Source organism: Haliotis rufescens, unplaced genomic scaffold (genome assembly GCF_023055435.1).
Source record: "Haliotis rufescens isolate VD_foot unplaced genomic scaffold, xgHalRufe1.0.p SCAF_5, whole genome shotgun sequence".
NCBI lineage: Eukaryota > Metazoa > Mollusca > Gastropoda > Lepetellida > Haliotidae > Haliotis > Haliotis rufescens.
In genome coordinates, this window is record NW_025964223.1 from 38,250,184 (window position 1) to 38,272,515 (window position 22,332).

At 38.1% G+C, this 22,332-nt stretch overlaps 1 protein-coding gene across 1 annotated transcript in view; it reads right to left on the reverse strand.

The window, feature by feature from the left end:
- Window positions 1-726: 726 nt before the first annotated feature.
- The window catches only part of LOC125373355 (aryl hydrocarbon receptor-like), a 56,580-nt gene continuing 34,974 nt past the window's right edge, over window positions 727-22,332 (reverse strand). Inside the window, exons 5-12 of the mRNA XM_048384378.1 lie at window positions 20,751-20,886; window positions 19,670-19,743; window positions 17,912-18,099; window positions 8,978-9,084; window positions 7,602-7,743; window positions 5,862-7,034; window positions 5,501-5,705; window positions 727-3,238 (exon numbers count right to left, since the gene is read on the reverse strand). Of these exons, the coding sequence (XP_048240335.1) occupies window positions 3,146-3,238; window positions 5,501-5,705; window positions 5,862-7,034; window positions 7,602-7,743; window positions 8,978-9,084; window positions 17,912-18,099; window positions 19,670-19,743; window positions 20,751-20,886 (2,118 nt within the window). The 3' untranslated portion in view covers window positions 727-3,145. The remainder of the gene's footprint in view (window positions 3,239-5,500; window positions 5,706-5,861; window positions 7,035-7,601; window positions 7,744-8,977; window positions 9,085-17,911; window positions 18,100-19,669; window positions 19,744-20,750; window positions 20,887-22,332) is intronic.

The following is a 22,332-nucleotide window of genomic DNA, read 5'->3' on the forward strand; positions in this document are numbered from 1 at the left end:
ACAGATCTCATTTATTTTAAGGACATTTTCCTTACTGACTGTCAACAAGAAGGATGGCCAAATCAGCCATTTAATAACAATGGGCTGACAGTTAATGTACTCTTAGTTAACATTAGCCTCCTTTTGCAGACAAGCTGAATGGTATAAGCACGTTTGGGAGACCTCATCGTGAGTCTTCATAAATCCTCTTAATGTACCTTCACCTTCAATTTCCAGTAACACCAAACTTAGTCTCATTACAATCAGATCTTAGTTCTTACTACCGCTAAACAAATATCTGAGGACATCCTATCACGGGTCACGTCAGACCGACCATTCGCGAACTTTGCCCGACCAGTGGAATGACTGACAAGAAGTCAACATTAGCCAATCAAAAGGCAGCTTTTCTCGTGCTTTACGGCATTAGGTTGAAACTGGCAACTACACTTCGAAACATATTTTGACAAAGTCTCGATTAAAACATTGAAAACTGGCTAATAGATGGCCTAGATTTTATGGATTCAGTTGTAAAGCCTGTGAATGTCAGTCGGATCTTTCGAGGTTGCATGATTAGAAAACACATCCCGATCGTCACTTACGATTGGTCGGATGAGTGGTCGTTCTGACATGACCCATAATGGGATGTCCCCAGATCTTTGTTTGGCATTAGCAAGATCTAAGATCTGATTTTAATGAGATTGCATTAACCTTGTCAATCATTTGAAATGTACAACACAGACAAGATGATCCAGTTTCTCAACTTTATTCACAAGATTCATGGAAATAAAGATAAATTATTATGGCAAGTTTGAGACTTATTCTGGGTCAAGGTCACATGTATCCCAAGGTCATGGCAAGATGATTGCCAGGTTGCGTTGTATCATTTCAGTGCAATCAACACTGATGTTTCCCATCACAAACTAAACACACATTTCGACACTTTAACAAAATAATACATATGTACAACCACTAATTACAACTTTGAGCCTGGGACTTAATAAATACATGATGATGATGACTATGATGATGGCGAGAACGACAAAGATGATATGAGAGTTGGAATAACTATTTCAGCACCTATAGGTTGCAATGGATGTTCTTAAAATCATTTAACATTCATATATACAGTAACATTTCAGATTTACTATGATGAAAATTCCCTAGTTTACATGAAGATATCCCTGGCTGTATTATATTTTTACTACTCAGAACCAAACAAAGTATTCACAAACATGTGAGAAAAAAATCACCAAACAATTGCCTATATTTATCTTATATTTACTTAAACCTGTATCTACTTAATGTTAAACCTCCAAAAGTAACTTTCAAAATCAAATAACCTGAGTGTTCAGACCATAAATTTGAACCCTTAGCACGCATGTAATAGAAAAAGAAACAGAAAATTATGAATACACAAAAGGATATTGAGATCCATGGTATTTTATTTTTCCTTGGTCATGTTGTGCTGACATACTTCACGTTATTTGATTCTAATAATAATTCTTAAGAATTGAGAAGGCATAAATATCTGTCAATTCTTATGTTGAACAAACTCTGTTTCCAGGAGACTAAGTGTAATATACTTACTAGTTAGTACTAAAAATAGATTTTTAAGTTCATAAATGAACTCCTAACTTACCACTGCATCTTATGACTGATGAATCATTGTAATCAATAACATGTCATAAATAAAAAATGAGGATGAATTAAAATGCTGAACACTTCAAAAATGAAATTCTTTTGTGTTTAATGAATGTGCTATTCCTGGCAACACCAAATGAAAATAGCATAACCTTTCAAAATATATTTTTCAACAAAATATACAAACAAACATCTGGAGCATGCTGAGAAAAGCTGTAAATAAAATCATAGCACTTGTCATTTGGCAAAACCAATAGAATTAATAGAGGGGACACAAGAAATATTGGCGCATATTAAAAAACAATACTGAGTGCTTCATTGGATTGTCAAAGTAAACACAAATACACAACATAAACAGAGATGCTTGACAGAGACACGTCAAGATTGCTAAAAATCATAGGCCATAACATATGCAGACTATAAGGAGAATATAATTGTCCTCATTATTGTTCACCTATTTACAGAAATAGTGTTATTAATTGAGCAAATATTTTCAGATAATTTTTGATACTGTAGTGTGACTTCACTTGTTAATCATCATTTTGAAAAAGTACTACAATACAAAATGTCTACTGTACTCCATTTTCTACAGTAAATACTTGAACACAATATCACAAACATGTACATATCTGATGAGCAGTCCACAAATAAACTTCAAACATTGAAAAATGAAAAAAATTATGTTGGGTGTAAAGAACACTATCTTTTAACAAATGAATTGCTTGTTGATAAAGCTGCTAGTATTAAGCCTGAATTTCTTGTTCAATGCAGAGATAAATGTTTTACAGGATATTTCTACGAGCAAGTGCATTTAATGTAGTACACTTTAAAGCTGAATCCATAGGTCATATTATAATATTTGGTGAAAAGCTTTGTAAATAAATTAACAAAAATGACTGTGTAAAAAAAGCTGTATATAAGCAAACCTAAACAAAACATACAATAAAATAATATCAGTGACCATATTGACAGCACTAATAAAAAATGACAAATGCATATATCTGTAGTGAAACAAGTATATGAGAATAAAGAGTTTAATAGTATGCATTATGTTTTCCCATTGTAAAGAACGATCTCATGGATACTAAAGCCAGTTCTGCTGGGACTTATATTTTCTTTGTGACTTGATGTAAGTAACAACGAGGTACAATTATAATGAATCATATAGGACAAGAAAAATATTGTGACATAGATTCTCTTTAATGACATAACATAAACAGTGTATTTACACTCATACCACAATGAGTTCTCGCAGTGTGCAACCATGCATCGTCTTTCACATGGCAACCCATCTCAAATTTGACTTAAATAAATAAGGTCAAGGTCATTGTGATTGACAACATATAAACCTTGTAAATTAATTTGCTGACATTTGACACATGTCACTGCTGAAAATATCCAGTGAGTTACTGTGCTTTAGTCCAAGGTCAACAAGATAGGTCAAGGTCATAAGTACACCTTGAGCTCTGACACTTAAATAGAAAAAGTGTTCATTTTGACACATGTAGTTTCATGTTGGCCTCTATCAGTGGGTGCCACTTAGCAATGTGTGGGTCATCTCAGAGAAACTAAGTAATGGATTATCTCCCCTGTCTGTGACACTCTTCAATGCCAGGTGCTGAAAAAAGAAGAAAAAAGGTAATAAATATAATGGATGATTGCATTCTATGTTCTGCTAATTGATGAATCTGGACAGCATAAATTGAACTTGTCTTTGATGACGAAACCAATCCCTACTCCCTGTAAAAGTGAAGCAGATTCATTTACATCCATCTAATTATCATCCATGATGGAGTATGACATTTACAAATGTGTTATGTTTTATGTTTATACGCCTCAGTATCCCGTAGGCAATCTGTTACTGACAGTCCAGGGCCCAGTTAATGTAGTACTTTCACAATCGGACGAACAATAGGCAATGGGAATATTACAGTCAATACTACAAAGCCTACAGCACTTCACTTACTATTTGATAACGAATAATATTACTATTAACATAATTTATTATAATCAAATAACTCCATAACAATGAAACAGAAATATATCTTAAAACAAACATGCTTGTCTAACATGAATCTCATTAAGCTCCACATTGTAAAATACTGTCCACCAACCCACCCTCCACCGCAGCCCAAGCCTCATGCCTGACCACATTAATTCAGTACTTCTAATGCCCAACACTTCCAATATGATGTATCCCACAGTCCATCTCCATGCCCTGTTCAATCCCATCCTGCCTGCAACCAACCAACCCATTTGCAGCCCCATCCCTCAATCTCTGCCCCCAACACCTATTTACAACCACCATTCCCACCCCTCAATCTCTGCAGCCAACACCTATTCACAACCTCTATCCCGACCCCTCGATCGCTGCCCCCACCACCTATTCACAACCTCAAATCCCACCCCTCAATCTCTGCCCCCAACACCTATTCACAACCTCCATCCCAACCCCTCAATCTCTGCCTCCAACACCTGTTCACAACCTCCATTCCCTAACCCTCAATCTCTGCCCCCAACATCTATTCGCAACCTCCACTCTCACCCCTCAATTTCTGCCCCAAACACCTATTCACAACCTCCAACCAAAACCCTCAATCTCTGCCCCCAACACCTATTCACAACCTCCATCCCCACCCCTCAATCTCTGCCCCCACCACCTATTCACAACCTCCATCACGACCCCTCGATATCTGCCCCCACCACCTATTCACAACCTCCATCACGACCCCTCAATCTCTGCCCCAAACACCAATTCACAACCTCCACACCAAATCTTCAATCTCTTCCCCCAACATATATTCACAACCTCCATCCCCACCCCTCAATCTCTGCCCCCAACACCTGTCACAACCTCCACTCTCACCCCTCAATCTCTGCCCCAAACACCTATTTACAACCTCCAACCAAAACCCTCAATCTCTGCCCCCAACACCTATTCACAACCTCAATCCCCACCCCTCAATCTCTGCCCCCAACACCTATTCACAACCTCCATCACGATCGCTCAATCTCTGCCCCCAACACCTATTCACAACCTCCACTCTCACCCCTCAATCTCTGCCCCAAACACCTATTCACAACCTCCATCACGACCCCTCAATCTCTGCCCCCGACACCTATTCACAACCTCCAACCAAATCCCTCAATCTCTGCCCCCACCACCTATTCACAACCTCCATCACAACCCCTCAATCTCTGCCCCCACCACCTATTCACAACCTCCATCACAACCCCTCAATCTCTGCCCCCACCACCTATTCACAACCTCCATCCCCACCCGTCAATCTCTGCCCCCAACACCTATTCACAACCTTCACTCTCACCCTCAGTCTCTGCCCCCAGCACCTATTCACAACCTCCACACCAAATCTTCAATCTCTGTCCCCAACATATATTCACAACCTCCATTCGCAACCTCCATCCCCACCCCTCAATCTCTGCCCCCAACACCTGTTTACAACCTCCACTCTCACCCCTCAATCTCTGCCCCCAACACCTATTCACAGCCTCCATCCCCACCCCTCAATCTCTGCCTCCAACACCTATTCACAACCTCCATCCCCATCCCTCAATCTCTACCCCAAACACCTATTCACAACCTCCATCCCCACCCCTCAATCTCTGCCTCCAACACCTATTCACAACCTCCATCCCCACCCCTCAATCTCTGCCCCCAACACCTATTCACAACCTCCATCCCCATCCCTCAATCTCTGCCCCCACCACCTATTCACAACCTCCATCCTCCTGCTTCCTCTCTCCACTCCAACCACCATCCCATGCCTGCCCAAATCCCAATCCATGAATCCCATCCAATCCCATCCCTATCCCCAGCCCTCTATTCCTGCTGAAGGCCAAGTTTATCCTGAGTTTATACCTTCTGATGTGCCACGGTATCAGCCAACATAGCTCTCTTGGATGCACATGCATACATGTCTGAGCCAGTGCCCCAGTCCTTGTCTGTGTAGGCGTTGTTATTGTAGTGATGGGTGGCTACCCATGGTGATGCCTTCACAACAGGGACAGGGATGCCCCCCATCACAGACTGCTGTTGATGTTGCTGTTGTTTGTCACAGGAGGGACTGAAAGAAAGATGAAACAATATTAATATTTTGACATTGATTACTCAGTGTAGTGATATTCAATATTCAATGAGAAACATATTGATGATATCCCAGATGACACACCCTGCTATAACTGTGTTCAAAGTGGAGTTAAAACCTGACGTAAGAACTTACTTGGAATGAATGACTGAGGCTGGAACCCCAGTGATCTTGGGACTTGTTCTTGTGTTCATCACAAGATCATTTTTATTAGGAGTTCCGCTGGACAGTTCTGATGCACTGAGATCCGACTGAGCTGGACTTGTTCCGCGGTCAGAACCAGACCCTAAACTCCCTCGTTGGTGGTAAGCAGGGGGACCCTTTCCACAGTGCCCCCAAACACTCCCGTTCATATCAGGGGTCTTATTACTGTTATGTAACACATTCGGGGTCATATTCCCGTCCAAGCCAATGTTGTCCCGAACACCAGGTCCAGCGCTTTTTATCACAGAGCTGTCTCTGTGGTTGAGAGAGTGTTGCACGAGATCTTGACCATTGACCACAGGGTCTGGTGATGACCTTGTGTCCATTTTAGTGTCTTTAGGATAAACTCCCTGATTATGGACAGACCGGAAAAGCGTTGAAGATGGTATACAAGGAGGGGCAACAGCCCCTTCTATTGTGTTCATGAATGAGTTTGCATTGTACACAGATGCTGAACGGAGATCCACTGGCTCCAGAGACCCGTTCAGACGAGATGGAAAGCGTTCATGATGATGGAAATCATATCCATATTTCCGTGAGTCATTTTCATAGAAGGGTAATTCCTCGCACACACCCTTCTTGGCAAGGTCAAAGCCGTAGCCATAGTCCAGACCATATTTTGGTGCTGTTGTGATGATATCTGCATAACTGTTTGTGGAGTAAGGTAAAGATGGCTGATATTGTCGAGGATCCAAAATGTATCCATTAGAGAGCCCATGTTTGTCAGATTCTAGTCTGTATGCATCCGAGCTAGGATACATTGAACCGGTCAGTGACCCATACACATTGGAGCGATATATATCAGAGTCGTATCCAAAATTATTAGGATACACAATGTCTGACTTGTATTCCCCAGCATCATAGTTGAAAGGCGCGTAGCCTCCGTAGCTACTGCAGACGTTCAGGGGACAGGGGCCTTTCCTCTTCTTGGTGTTCTGGGAATATTCTCGCCCCTGAGCTTTCTTCTTGTTCTTGTTTGGTTTCTTGGACACAAGATCCTCCTCTGGGAATCCGAAGCCTGCACACAGGTCCATGTCTAGGAGTGGGTATGGAAGCTTGAACTCATTCCCTCGCTTGCCGAACAGGTCCTGACCCTCGTCATCACTGATAGGTAACAGAAACATTGGTTCATATTATAGTTCTTGTATAGGTATTTAGTTGCAAAAAGATGAACACTTTTTATAAATTACTTCTTGTTGTAACTATTGTTCAGGGCTACTGGCTTCTTAGCTCATTTCATGGTTTACAACTTGTTCAGTGATGAAGGGGCAAAACACTGTCAATAAAATGTTTAATGTCTACATTTGTTCATTTTGTGACAATAATATATTAAAATAATTATAATTATCATGAAGATTTTTTATTAGTTTTATCATCACCATGTTTCTAATGTTTGAAGTGAATGATGTACCGGTATGCCTAAGAAAATGTTGGTATTGTTTAAAAAAAGTATTATTGTTCGTTGAAATTCTGTTTATACAACTGCAATATGGTGAAATATACATGATCTGATCTCATATTATAATTCAATCACTCGATTCAACTCCAGATTTTTTTATCACATTTTAACTCTCTCACTCATTAGATTTAACTTTTGTTTTTTATAGTTTCTCTACATGATACACGAACACATCAGTAAATGACCAGTCACATGACCAGCTGACCACTCACGTGAGCTGCCTGTGAGTACAGATTATGAAGTCTGGCTTGCTGTTCTTGTAGATGACCTTACAACTGGACTGAAGCCACAGCCATCGGAAAGACTTGGTCAGCCATCGGTAGGCAATCAGGCCAGAACTGCCTGTTTTTATCACTGAAATAGACCAAAAATACAATAATAAGTGTGAACCATATCTTTTGACATTATACATTAGAGTTACAATACAACAAGGGAGGTCCAGTACTGGTCTATTCTTAGCCAATACCTGTGCTGGGAGCGCTCTTTAGTTTTTTGGCAGATATCTTTTCTAATTGTGAAGAGTACATTCATTAGGGTTATTTGTTTTTCAAATGCAACTTCGATGCACAGTTTCTTATCATGTACCTAGTAGTATTCTAAAGCAAACACTCCCAATGTACCAGCATCCATCTTAGTACTGAAGACTGAGCAACATGAACAAAATGTGTTTTGTTTCCTCAGAAAAACATCCCGAGAACTGGTGAAGAAATCTAATCTTGAAAAACCGCTTCGCTTGTTCAAAACAACATGAAAAGAACATTAAAAGTTTCCAGGAAGATAAAAAACAAAATGCAAGCAACAAGAAGTTACGCAAGAACAAACCAGTAAATTACTTTAAAGCAATCAAGTACATTTTTTATGTGAATTCACATTACCATGATGTCAATTTCAGGGGTGAAATGTACACCCAGTCACATAACATCTCCTATAGTTTACCCTTCTGTAGGAAATTTAATTCTGCATATTGACATTCCTAATCAATTTCTGTCTGACATCTGCCAGTGGTGTAAATTAGTTGAGAATTGAGAAGCGTCCATAACACAGGGCCCCCACGTTTCTGTCTCGGTTATGGTGTGAAGCATCGAGATGTGGTCGACAAGGGATGGTGTTCCACACAAGTAAGACAAAAGGATGTTGTTATCAGTAACTAACCTGCCAATCATCCTACTTAATCACTATCATTGCCACCGATCAGTAAACAAGGTACAGTCATTCCCCAACGTCAATTGCATCGTCAATACAGTCAGCTATATCACCATCATCACATCTGAAGCAAAATTACGACCCCCACTCTATTTTTTTTTATCAATATTCAAATGAATGACTTCTTGCTGACTAGAATCTGCATTTCCACCTGATTCATTCCATGAAACAAACACTTCAAAATGATTGATTGAAACAGGCATTCGTTAATTTCATTTCCCATCATTCCGTAGTTTGTTGCTTGAAGAAACAGTGTTTCATTTGGCCTGGTGAGATGATTTCTTCCCAGTACAGTAGCACATTACAGATATCTTGTTACATGGGTAAGTCAGCTGGGAGTAACGTGGACACTGTAACATATGTTACAGATTCTTCTGATACTTACACTCCTGATGGGCGGCGGCAAAGTAGGAGAGATCATCGGGATGGACAAGGTCGTAGCCGGATGTTGACGCCAACTCATGGTCTGCATAACCAAACATCATCTTGCCCCTGAAACAAACAACCTTTTATCTCAGCATCTTGTGGCTTGGACAAACTATCATATCTGTATCCACTCATACAATCACAGGGAGTTTTCTACTCTGAAGCCGTGCTCACTGGTTGTCCTGGGGGGAGACTGGAGGTTGGGGTGTGGAGGAGGGGGAGTGGGTTCCCCCTGAACATTCCATGTACCAAGAGTTATGTTCCTGTGGAATTCTTATGTAGTATATCAGTTCCACCAGAACAAATGCTCAGGGGAACATATTTACTCTCACACTTACACGCCACTTTGAAACTTACACGTAACACTGGTTAATGAATGTTCATTTTAAAATGCTATACAGTATAACCCTGTTATTTCAGATAATTGTCTAGTCATCTGGATTCGCCATTAAAGCTACATAGTCAGGTAGCATTGCCCCTTCCATGTACAGACAACCCCCCAGCACAGGGGCCTTTGTTTACAAGGCCTGAGTTAAGAGGGTTTCAACATGTATTTTAATTCTTGTAGACTGAACCCCCATCTTTCAAGATTCCTCTGTCTTCATCCTAATGTGTCTTATCATGGCAGAGTGTGTTTTAGGTGCACAATATTAATGTCTGTGGGTGGTTTATTGAATATTGAAAATACTTTCATCTTAAAATTATTATTTTAAGCTTTGTCTTTTTCAACATTGAATGATTAAAAATGATAAAAAAATATTGTACATGATATATTAAATATTTATCATGACATTGAATATTTAAAGGTATCGTATCAATGATAATTTTTAAGAACATTGAGGTTTTCGATCATAATTGAGAGAACTAGATGAAATGAAGAAACAGATTTTTTTATTCACATAATCTTTCCCAGCATCTTGTAGCTATTTCCTGGTGTAGGTCACTGCCTGGTAATTCAGCTTGCCATTGCAGTCGACTGGTTTAATCAGATGAGGGATAATTAATTTACAAACCAGAAAGGGGTCTATCTTCAACTGCAATGTCACTTTGAAATGTGAGTCAATTAGCAATGCACATAGTTTTTGATCGTCGATTTCTTTGAACATGATGACAATAACTAACCCTGCTTGTCAGGTTTTCACGAGGACAAAACGTACCTGTCTCAAGAACCAAATTTATAGCACTATGTCATTAACTTAGGGCAGTTAAGATTAATACGGGAACAGAAGATTACATTTCAACGTGAAGGAAATAAGGAATTCACATTCATATGGCCGCACAAAGAAATTAAGGCACAAATAGGTCAATTTGCTGATATGCATCGTAGACAAGTGCTGTGATAAATTGTAGATACAGATTTGTGTGACAGGAAGTTTGAAATGTACATAAACACCAGTAGATGTGTCGTTAAGCAAGCTATTCCGACAAAAATTGTAAAGTCACTAGAGATCATATTACCTGAGCTTTTGTTATAGTTGAAGCAGGGAGTATGAAAGGGTTGTCAATTTCACAGACATTAGACATAAATGACCGTCAGATTGATTATATAAAGCAGTGTCAGAGTACTTGACACCGCAATTGACGACGTCACATTACAACATGTGACAAACTCTATACCTTCAAACACTTGAAACCGTAACTAAGAAAAAAACAACACTGTGAAGTCATTAGGAAACTCCTAAACAACAACACTGTTCTCGGCAGGTGATCAATACACCAAGGAGGTTCCACTTAGTAGTATACCAAACTGTCAATGTCACTTGGAAGGTGTCAGTTTCACTATTCTTGTGATCAAGTTTACTACAAAAAACAACAATCAGCGTAAACAAGCAGACTTTTTAAATCTGAGGTAGTTTAGTACATTTTAAGGTTATTAATATGCTGTTGTGAACATGATAATTATGCTGTGCCCTACAAGTTAATTATTGTTGCTGATTCCCTCCACCTCTTGTCTGACCAGCAGCCATTTACAAAAGTGTGGCCCCAGCGGGTAATCCAGGCCAGGTGGGAGCACTTGACCGCAGGTCATAGGTCACACTGACCATCACCCTGGACAGTGAAAAGCCCAAATGCAGGTAACTGCACTGACACGTCTCAAGAGGGCATATACAGAATATCTTATCCATACTATACTAGATATTGGCTATTAGTTTGTGCAGATTATTATTATGAAAAGGCTCATTTGCATAATCAAATATTAATGATTTATCATTTATCAAACTTAGAATTTCTTTGCTCCTATACATTGTATTTATCAATGGTGTACCGGTAAGTGTACTTTGCAGAATTTCTGCAAAAAAAACATAAATTTGAAATGTCTCTCAAAAACTAGACTTTTGTTTGTAAACTATATAAAAACTCCTGAATATGAAATTTCCATGTAAAGTTATGAAAAGAACAGAATTACTACCTAAATACTAGAAAATAATGACAGTTTTATATAAATAAACAAGGCTAAAGAAATCTTGCAAAATTCATTGATAATGTGTTCGGCTCTAAATATTCCCTAAAGAAAACCCCCTCAATCATAAAAACGGGTTAAGTGTGAGTTCCCTGGCAGGGTTTTAACCAGTGATCTAACCAGTGGTCTAAGCAGTGATCTAACCAGTGATCTAACTAGTTGTCTAACCAGTGATCTAAGCAGTGATCTAACCAGTGATCTAACTAGTTGTCTAACCAGTGATCCAACCAGAGGTCTTACCAGAGGTCTTACCAGTGGTCTAACCAGTGGTCTAAGCAGTGATCTAACCAGTGATCTAACTACTGGTCAAACCAATGATCCAACCAGAGGTCCTACCAGTGGTCTAACCAGTGATCTAACTAGTGGTCAAACCAATGATCCAACCAGAGGTCTTACCAGTGGTCTAACCAGTGGTCTAACAGTGGTCACATGACCACACTTGCAACCATTGGTCATCTGTATCCAGCCTCCCAGGTGTGGGAGATGACCACAAGTCTAAGCAGTGGTCACCCACCACAATCATAATGAGTACGCACGCACAAAACCACTCAAGTCCTTGTCAATTTCACCTGAGACTAAATCAAAACAAATGGATTTGTAACATGACACCAGAAATTAACCTGTACCCAGAGAAACTGTAAACAACACAGTTAATTCTCATCCTGGCCTGGCACTGAATGGGACACAACCATTACAAACATGCTTTATACACTCAAATAAGGTCACTTCCAGATTTCCCACTAAATAGTATTAAAAGCCTTTTACAACTAAATCCTCAAGCCACCTTCAGGGACTGTAATTATCAAGTTGTTTCTTTACAGGAATGCAATGGCCACACAATGGATGGAGATGGTCTGTGTCAGCAAGTAGGATTTGTGGGCAACTTCATTGTCACTTTTCTTGCTTAGCTGTTGTTTTATCAAAGAATGAGGGGCAGTATACCAGTGGCTAAAACGTTGAATCATCCTGATAAAAAAGGTCATTATAATTGAGAAGATAGATTTGTGTAAACCTGTTGTTAATGTTTCTGATGTTAGACTGCTGCAATATGGTGGGGGAAAAAACGTAAAATCTTACTTCTTTTAACTTATAGCCATTGAACATTATTAAACAAATTTAATTAAATTCTGCGATTAATTTATTGTAAAGTGATAAAAGAGTATTTAAAATTCTTCAATTACATGGGCTTATATTTAGAAATAAGAAACTGTTTTCTGTAACAATACAATATTATTATATATTACAATATTCCATATTTCATTCATTGAGTTTTTGTCAAAAGGATGGGTAGCTCATAGTAACATGGCATTGTCCTATTGTAAATGAAATTCAATTTGCATTCTCCACATACTAAGAAATAGTTGTCATATTTATTGACCTTTGTGCCATGACAAACCTGGCCCAGTCCAAACTAACAATACTTCATGTGGGTGGACAGACATCCATCCTCTCACTGCACAGCAATGAACCCGACCACTTCTTCTCATGTGTAACTTAGGAATATTTCATGTGTTATAACATAATTGTTGGATTACAGATATTTTAACTATCCAGTTAGCTTGGCCAGATGAAGTCAAATTTGTGTAACTGACTATTTTCTTTTGTTATGTTTATTTGTTAGTTTCATGTGAAAAAAATGCTTTAAGTGCAGGATGCCATATATTTCACAGAACCAGGTAGATGTTTGGAAGACTTCCGTGTGTACCTGTGTATAGAGACTATACTATGTGTTTCACAGAACCAGGTAGATGTTTGGAAGACTTCCATGTGTACCTGTGTATAGAGACTATACTATGTGTTTCACAGAACCAGGTAGATGTTTGGAAGACTTCCATGTGTACCTGTGTATAGAGACTATACTATGTGTTTCACAGAACCAGGTAGATGTTTGGAAGACTTCCATGTGTACCTGTGTATAGAGACTATACTATGTGTTTCACAGAACCAGGTAGATGTTTGGAAGACTTCCATGTGTACCTGTGGATAGAGACTATACTATGTGTTTCACAGAACCAGGTAGATGTTTGGAAGACTTCCATGTGTACCTGTGTATAGAGACTATACTATGTGTTTGATCAACTACATGTATTGTTTAAGTGGTGTTACATTAAAGTTGCTTTTTGTTTGATGTTTTGGGATGTTTCGTATATGTTTTATCACTTAGTATTGGGAAAATCTAAACTTTATTCATTCTTTATTTTTAGTGTGGCTTTTGGCTTCGGTCAGTCAAATCCATTGTTTTGAAAAATAGTAAAGGTGTGTCCCAAATACACTTAGTTACACTTGGGTAAGAACAACCCACATTCTCCAGACCACAATTATTACAAGTGCTTGATACAGCAGTTCTAAGACTGTACCAAATGCCCAACTATACATGCCACAAGAATTAATCGCCAGACAATAGCTCCCATATTTACACAAGCAGTATAGCCGCGGATCTTCGCAGGGGAGGTAACCCAACCCATGTGTACCCATGTGACTGCCACCTGATCATGTACACGATGAAATAAGCGTTGTCTATGTCGTAGCCGGAGTCAAATACTGCTATAGTATACAAGTAGAGCTGATCTTGTCGGTGATGCCGATTTGTATACGCTTGTTGGGGACTGAGTGTGGCCACCCCACCGACCCTGGATGGTAACAGATCCATGGGGAGACAGATGTTTGGTATGATTCAAAGATCTGATTACTCGCAGTCAGACATAGGTTACACTTCAATTTTTTTTCAAACAAAATTTGTTGATCTCCGATTAACATGTCGTGGTTTTCTAAGATGAAGATAGTCATCTGCTTTATTGTTTTACATGATTCGGCAATGAGCCACTGAAATGCTCGAAACAAAGACGACACAGATGTTAATCAAATACCTCAAGTGATTCTTCTGAAATTGAATAAAAGTATTTTTAAGGTTTATAAAAAAGTTTCTATTTTCTTAAATTTGCATATCATAAATAGATATGTAAGTATAAAGAAAGACAAATATAATGTTTAGTTCAAATGAAGAAGTGCTTATGGAAGTGAATGTATTGGCAGATTATTATCAATGGCATCAATAATTGCCCACTCACACTATTCACTGAACATAGTAGTTTGCCCCACTGATATCTTGTAGAATACAATGAATTGAAACAGTAATGCACAAATGTTTCTTTAATAATCTCCAGATGACTAATATTTCACATTCACATAAGTTCCATATGACCAGCCCGATAACAACAGCTTTTGCCATACTTTGTTCCATTATGCCATGCACACAACAGCAGCTACTCAGCTGGGAAATTACCCATATATATACTCTTTACATGAGGGGTTACACATTACATTGACACCATGGGACCCAGACATTGACGAGGAGAAGTTTGAAACGAACACCAATAAATCTGTTTCTTGCTTTCTCAGCTGACAGGTTAGCTAATACAATTCCTCAATATCCCATCAATGTGTTTGTAATGGAGCGCCCTCTAGTGGAGAGATCAGTGACCCGTGGTCCGAGTGTGTGGGAACTGACCACACACAAAGAGATGGCGACACACTTGTGCACCCTACGTCACTATGTGACAGATTGCACATCTCTCTCATGGACAGAGCCAGAAGGTGTGTGGTGGCTGATGGGTGGGGAAGGTGCATACTAAAGGTATGGATGAGGATATACCAAAAGTATGAATGAGGATATATTAAAAGTATGTATGATGATATACTAAATGTATGTATGACGATACAATAAAAGTATGAAGTATGATATACTAAAAGTTTGAATGAGGATATATTAAAAGTATGAATGATGAAATACTAAAAGTATGAATGATGATATACTAAAGTATGTATGATGATGATATACTAAACTTATGGATGAGGATAAACTAAAAGTATAAATGATGGTATACTAAAAGTATGAATGAGGATTATACTAAAAATATGGATGAGGATATACTAAAAGTATGTATGAGGCTATACTACAAGTATGAATGAGGATATACTAAAAGTATGAATGATGATATACTACAAGCATGAATGAGGATTATACCAAAAATATGGATGAGGATATACTAAAAGTATGGATGAGGATATACTACAAGTATGAATGAGGATATACTACAAGTATGAATGATGATATACTTAAAGTATGAATGATGATATACTACAAGTATGAATGATGATATACTACAAGTATGAATGATGATATACTAAAGTATGTATGATGATGATATACTAAAATTATGGATGAGGATAAACTAAAAGTATGAATGATGGTATACTAAAAGTATGCATGAAGATATACTAAAAGTATGGATGAGGATATACTAAAAGTATGGATGAGGATATACTAAAAGTATGAATGAGGATATACTAAAAGTATGAATGAGGATATACTAAAAGTATGGATGATGATATACTAAAAGTATGAATGAGGATATACTTAAAGTATGTATGATGATGATATACTAAACTTATGGATGAGGATAAACTAAAAGTATAAATGATGGTATACTAAAAGTATGAATGAGGATTATACTAAAAATATGGATGAGGATATACTAAAAGTATGTATGAGGCTATACTACAAGTATGAATGAGGATATACTAAAAGTATGAATGATGATATACTACAAGCATGAATGAGGATTATACCAAAAATATGGATGAGGATATACTAAAAGTATGGATGAGGATATACTACAAGTATGAATGAGGATATACTACAAGTATGAATGATGATATACTTAAAGTATGAATGATGATATACTACAAGTATGAATGATGATATACTACAAGTATGAATGATGATATACTAAAGTATGTATGATGATGATATACTAAAATTATGGATGAGGATAAACTAAAAGTATGAATGATGGTATACTAAAAGTATGCATGAAGATATACTAAAAGTATGGATGAGGATATACTAAAAGTATGGATGAGGATATACTAAAAGTATGAATGAGGATATACTAAAAGTATGAATGAGGATATACTAAAAGTATGAATGAGGATATACTAAAAGTATGGATGATGATATACTAAAAGTATGAATGAGGATATACTTAAAGTATGGATGATGATATACTAAAAGTATGAATGAGGATATACTAAAAGTATGGATGATGATATACTTAAAGTATGAATGAGGATATACTAAAAGTATGGATGATGATATACTAAAAGTATGAATGAGGATATACTAAAAGTATGGATGAGGATATACTAAAAGTATGAATGAGGATATACTAAAAGTATGGATGAGGATATACTAAAAGTATGAATGAGGATATACTAAAACACGGCAAAGGCCACACAAATATGTAAACTTTAATTTGAATTCTAATTTCAGATAATTCATGATACAGAGAATATCATATCCTTACTGTTTCACATGCACAAGACCCGATATTATTCTGATATTTTTATCATTTTCCTCATTTTAGTTGAAAATGAAATATTGATTTATTAATTTCTAATGAAACATGATCTACTGACTGATGATATGAAATCCAAGGAAATAAACTCATTCATGATATGGATTAACTGGTGTTTCTACAAGGAAACTCGAATGCCGATGTCCTATACACAGCTGAACCCTTGCGGGAAAATAATCAACTTCCCCTCGACAGTAACAGTATATCTTCTGTATGTTTGTGACATTCTTTCTGGCTGTTAAAAATTTGATACAGCACATTACATTACATATATGTACACCTTCCGGGTTGGAATATTTCCACAATATCTCATTTCAATCCAAATGTTTCATTCTCTAACTTTTTTCGTTCAGATATAAAGATATATATAGATGAAAGCAAACAGCATGATTGATCTATCATATGTGTCTATATCAGTTCAAGTGAAACATGGGGCGGTCGGGTAGCCTGGTGGTTAAAGCGTTCGCTCGTCACGCCAAAGACCTGGGTTCGATTCCCGACATGGGTACAATGTGTGAAGCCCATTTCTGGTGTCCCCCGCCGTGATATTGCTGGAATATTGCTAAAAGCGGCGTTAAACCATACTCACTCACTCACTCACTCAAGTGAAACATAGGGGCATTGGGCATTGGGTTGGCCTGCTGGTTAAAGCGTTGGCTTGTCACGCTGAAGACCCCTCCAGGTTCGATTCCCACATGGGTACAATGTGTAAAGCCTATTTTCTGGTGTCCCCCACCATGATATTGCTGGAATATTGCTAAAAGCGGCCTAAAACCATCCTACTCACTTAAATGAAACATACTGATGTCAATAAAATGTCATTATCAACATGTGTGAGCAGTGAAGTCTTGGTGGTGGAAAAGCACCACCTTCAGGATAGCAAGAGATCAAGACAAAGAACGTCTTCATAATGTGATATTCCAGAACCCTGTTATTCTGGATTAAAATGGTAGCAAAGTCTGGACTGACAAGGTTCCAGTGTTGTCAGTGTCCTGTAAGTGAAAGTGTTCCCTACCTGCTGTCCATGGTGATTGGGGAGAAGTCCATCTTGTGCTTGCTCTTGAAGGTCAGTTCCCGAGATGGAATGTCAAACAACGACAGAGGTCCGAACGGACAGCATGTCGCAAACAGTGCTAGTTGTGGCTCTTCTGCACGGATGTTCTGTCCATGCAAGACTCGTATCCAACCATTGATCTCTAATGTCTGGAAATGCAATGCCATTGCTGTTATATCATTACTGCAATAAATTAAACTGAAACAAAGTCCGAGATCAGTAGAGATTAAGTAAAAATGTGTGTGTATGTAGGAGAACACAGTAGAAGGTTCACACACAATGCTATATCCTCATTCTCAGGCACTGGTCAGCTAACCAAACCTAATTTTTTTCTGCTTTAGGCCAAAAAATGGAAATTATTGTTCCGAGGCCATCTGCACCAATTATTTAAAATAATTAACTTTAATGTTAAATACTAAATAAAGGAAATTTCTTTCACAAATGGGGAGAACTGATGATGACTAAAAATTTAAGATCTTCAATAAGAGATTGTTGTATGATCAACACTGTGGATTAAGGCATCCATGACAAGAAAAATATACAATTTTATCAGCCAAATTTACTTGTTCTCTGTCTTATTTAACAGCATATTTCAAATTGTGTAGCCTAGTACTTACAAGCACTAAGTATAGGCCAGTACTTACAACACTAAGTGTAGGCCAGTACTTACAAGCACTAAGTGTAGGCCAGTACTTACAACACTAAGTGTAGGCCAGTACTTACAAGCACTAAGTGTAGGCCAGTACTTATAACACTAAGTGTAGGCCAGTACTTACAATACTAAGTGTAGGCCAGTACTTACAAGCACTAAGTGTAGGCCAGTACTTACAACACTAAGTGTAGGCCAGTACTTACAACACTAAGTGTAGGCCAGTTCTTACAAGCACTAAGTGTAGACTAGTACTTACAAGCACTAAGTGTAGGCTAGTACTTACAACACTAAGTGTAGGCCAGTACTTACGACACTAAGTGTAGGCCAGTACTTACAACACTAAGTGTAGGCCAGTACTTACAACACTAAGTGTAGGCTAGTATTTACAACACTAAGTGTAGGCTAGTACTTACAAGCACTAAGTGTAGGCTGGTATTTACAACACTAAGTGTAGGCCAGTACTTACAACACTAAGTGTAGGCCAGTACTTACAATACTTAGTGTAGGCTAGTATTAACAACACTAAGTGTAGGCTAGTACTTACAAGCACTAAGTGTAGGCTAGTATTTACAACACTAAGTGTAGGCCAATACTTACAACACTAAGTGTAGACTAGTACTGACAACACTAAGTGTAGGCTAGTATTTACAACACTAAGTGTAGGCTAGTACTGACAACACTAAGTGTAGGCTAGTATTTACAACACTAAGTGTAGGCTAATACTGACAACACTAAGTGTAGGCTAGTATTTACAATACTAAGTGTAGGCTAGTACTTACAAGCACTAAGTGTAGGCTAGTATTTACAACACTAAGTGTAGGCCAGTACTTACAACACTAAGTGTAGACTAGTACTGACAACACTAAGTGTAGGCTAGTACTTACAAGCACTAAGTGTAGGCTAGTATTTACAACACTAAGTGTAGGCTAGTATTTACAACACTAAGTGTAGGCTAATACTGACAACACTAAGTGTAGGCTAGTATTTACAACACTAAGTGTAGGCTAGTATTTACAACACTAAGTGTAGGCTAGTATTTACAACACTAACTGTAGGCTAGTACTTACAATGAACCCTGATGTGTTGTCAAGGAGGCAGCGGAATCGTACTGTGAATGACCGATGGAGATAATGATGATTTTCTGGAAAAGAAAAGACTAGCATGTAGTAATTATTTCATTTTCAGTACTTTCCCTCCAGCTATGTACCTTGCCATAGCAACATACTGTGATCATGCTTTCCAGTTGAAATATCTACCAAATCCAACTAGTCTTGAATGAAACTGTTGTTCTTCAGTGAAATTGACATTCACTTTGATGAAAATGACATGGCAAGAAACTGACATATTATTGACATGACATGACATTAATATGATTACCAGTACACATGAAACTGACATATTATTGACATGACATGACATTAATATGATTACCAATACACATGAAACTGACATATTATTGACATGACATGACATTAATATGATTACCAGTACACATGAAACTGACATATTATTGACATGACATGACATTAATATGATTACCAGTACACATGAAACTGACATATTATTGACATGACATGACATTAATATGATTACCAGTACACATGAAACTGACATGCCTCAACATGTATTTGACATCACATAACATGAAACCTATCAAGTGCCAAGTACAGTATGCGGAGTGTGACACTGTGTACACTGCCGATCAAGTGCCAAGTACAGTATGCGGAGTGTGACACTGTGTACAGTGCTGATCAAGTGCCAAGTACAGTATGCGGAGTGTGACACTGTGTACACTGCCGACCAAGTGCCAAGTACAGTATGCGGAGTGTGACACTGTGTACAGTGCCGACCAAGTGCCAAGTACAGTATGCGGAGTGTGACACTGTGTACAGTGCCGATCAAGTGCCAAGTACAGTATGCGGAGTGTGACACTGTGTACACTGCCGACCAAGTGCCAAGTACAGTATGCGGAGTGTGACACTGTGTACACTGCCCACCAAGTGCCAAGTACAGTATGCAGAGTGTGACACTGTGTACACTGCCGACCAAGTGCCAAGTACAGTATGCGGAGTGTGACACTGTGTACACTGCCGACCAAGTGCCAAGTACAGTATGCGGAGTGTGACACTGTGTACACTGCCGACGTACCTGGTAACATAACTTCATGGAGAGGAATATTGGACTTTTCCTGTGGCAGGCCGGACGACCAGGACAGCTGGCGTTTGAACTCATCCCGGTCTTCTGAGTGTATCAACTCCATTACACTCTGATGGATGATGTCCGACTGAAATGTACATACCAACTTTCATCAAATCTGAATCAGGAGTCAATGCCTTTTACCCATGAAAGACCTATTCCAGTTTGAAATACAGGATTTCATTATCAGTCACACATTGATGTATTAATAAATTGATGTACCATAAAAAAAGATATCATTTATAATTTTTAAGAAGATTAAAACAGAAAATAACTCCTAACTGTATAACTAAAGCAGTGGCATGTTTGACATTTGTGAAGGCAACTGAAAATTTCAGTGAAACTATTTCATCAGTCACAGTTTATTTCAATATAGCCATTTTGTGAAGGAATTATGAGATTTAAGGCATAGAAGACAGCAGATTTACACAAATAAGTTCAAGGAAAACGTGAGTTACAAAAACTGCAACTTCCAACTTTTGGAAAACATGTAAAAAACAATCTACATAAATGTGGCAGAACACTTGCCTTAGTCTGTGTTTACTGCTACATAACCATACATCTTAAGGCAAATGAAAACCATCTTATACAGCCTAAACTAAACTAAAGGCAATTGTAGCTTTTCAAATACAAAAGGTATCTATACAACTTCAAATATTCATATTCATCAACCCGTTCTTGTTTAGAAACCATTGCATCAATTCTAACAAAGAAGTGTTACTGTGGTTTTAACTGACCTGATGTCATACAAGGATAAAATTTGACAACAAAATTGGCAAAAAAAGAACAAACAACAGTTGCACAGTTCAGTTATGTAACTGTAGGCATGAAGACTGTACTCTACTGACCCTGAAGTAATGCACAACCACGACCACTGCAGACTAAAGAGGATAAATTGCCACAATGCTTAGGTTAACTCCCAGGATTATTTGTCAGGTGCCCTGCTTCAAGCACATGGCACCGTATAATCCATACATGCCTTTTGCATTATCACAATAGTGAGGCAGCCATTGCAACATTGTTTCAAGGGGTCTAGAAACCCTTCCGTCACCCATCACTGAGCGTCTGCTAAATTAATTGCTCTGTGACACTTTGGTCAACATTACTAGCTATTGCAGAGCCCCAAATGCGTATATTTGTTGCAAATAATACCAAAAGTTGATAGGTCAGATAAATATTTGGCTACCTGATTCGGAAAGGTCATGCAAGGTATCAGTTTTGATGCAATTTGAATACCTCAAGGGTAAAATCCTAAAACTGATCTACCCTTATTTGTTTCAAACATCGGTGGGTACACTCTTCCACTCATTATCACAGCTGAATTATGGGAGTTTGAAATAGCATAGTCCGTATGAGTTTCTCCAGTCATTTGGTGCACTTCTCATCCACACAATGTGCCAGAGACGAATCATTAAAATTTAAAGGTCTTTTGAGAATAAAAATTTCATGGTTGGAGAATGCCCTCCTCGTGTTCACATTATTCTGATTTTAAAAATCAAATTTAATTCCCTTTGTACCATCCAGATATCGACAT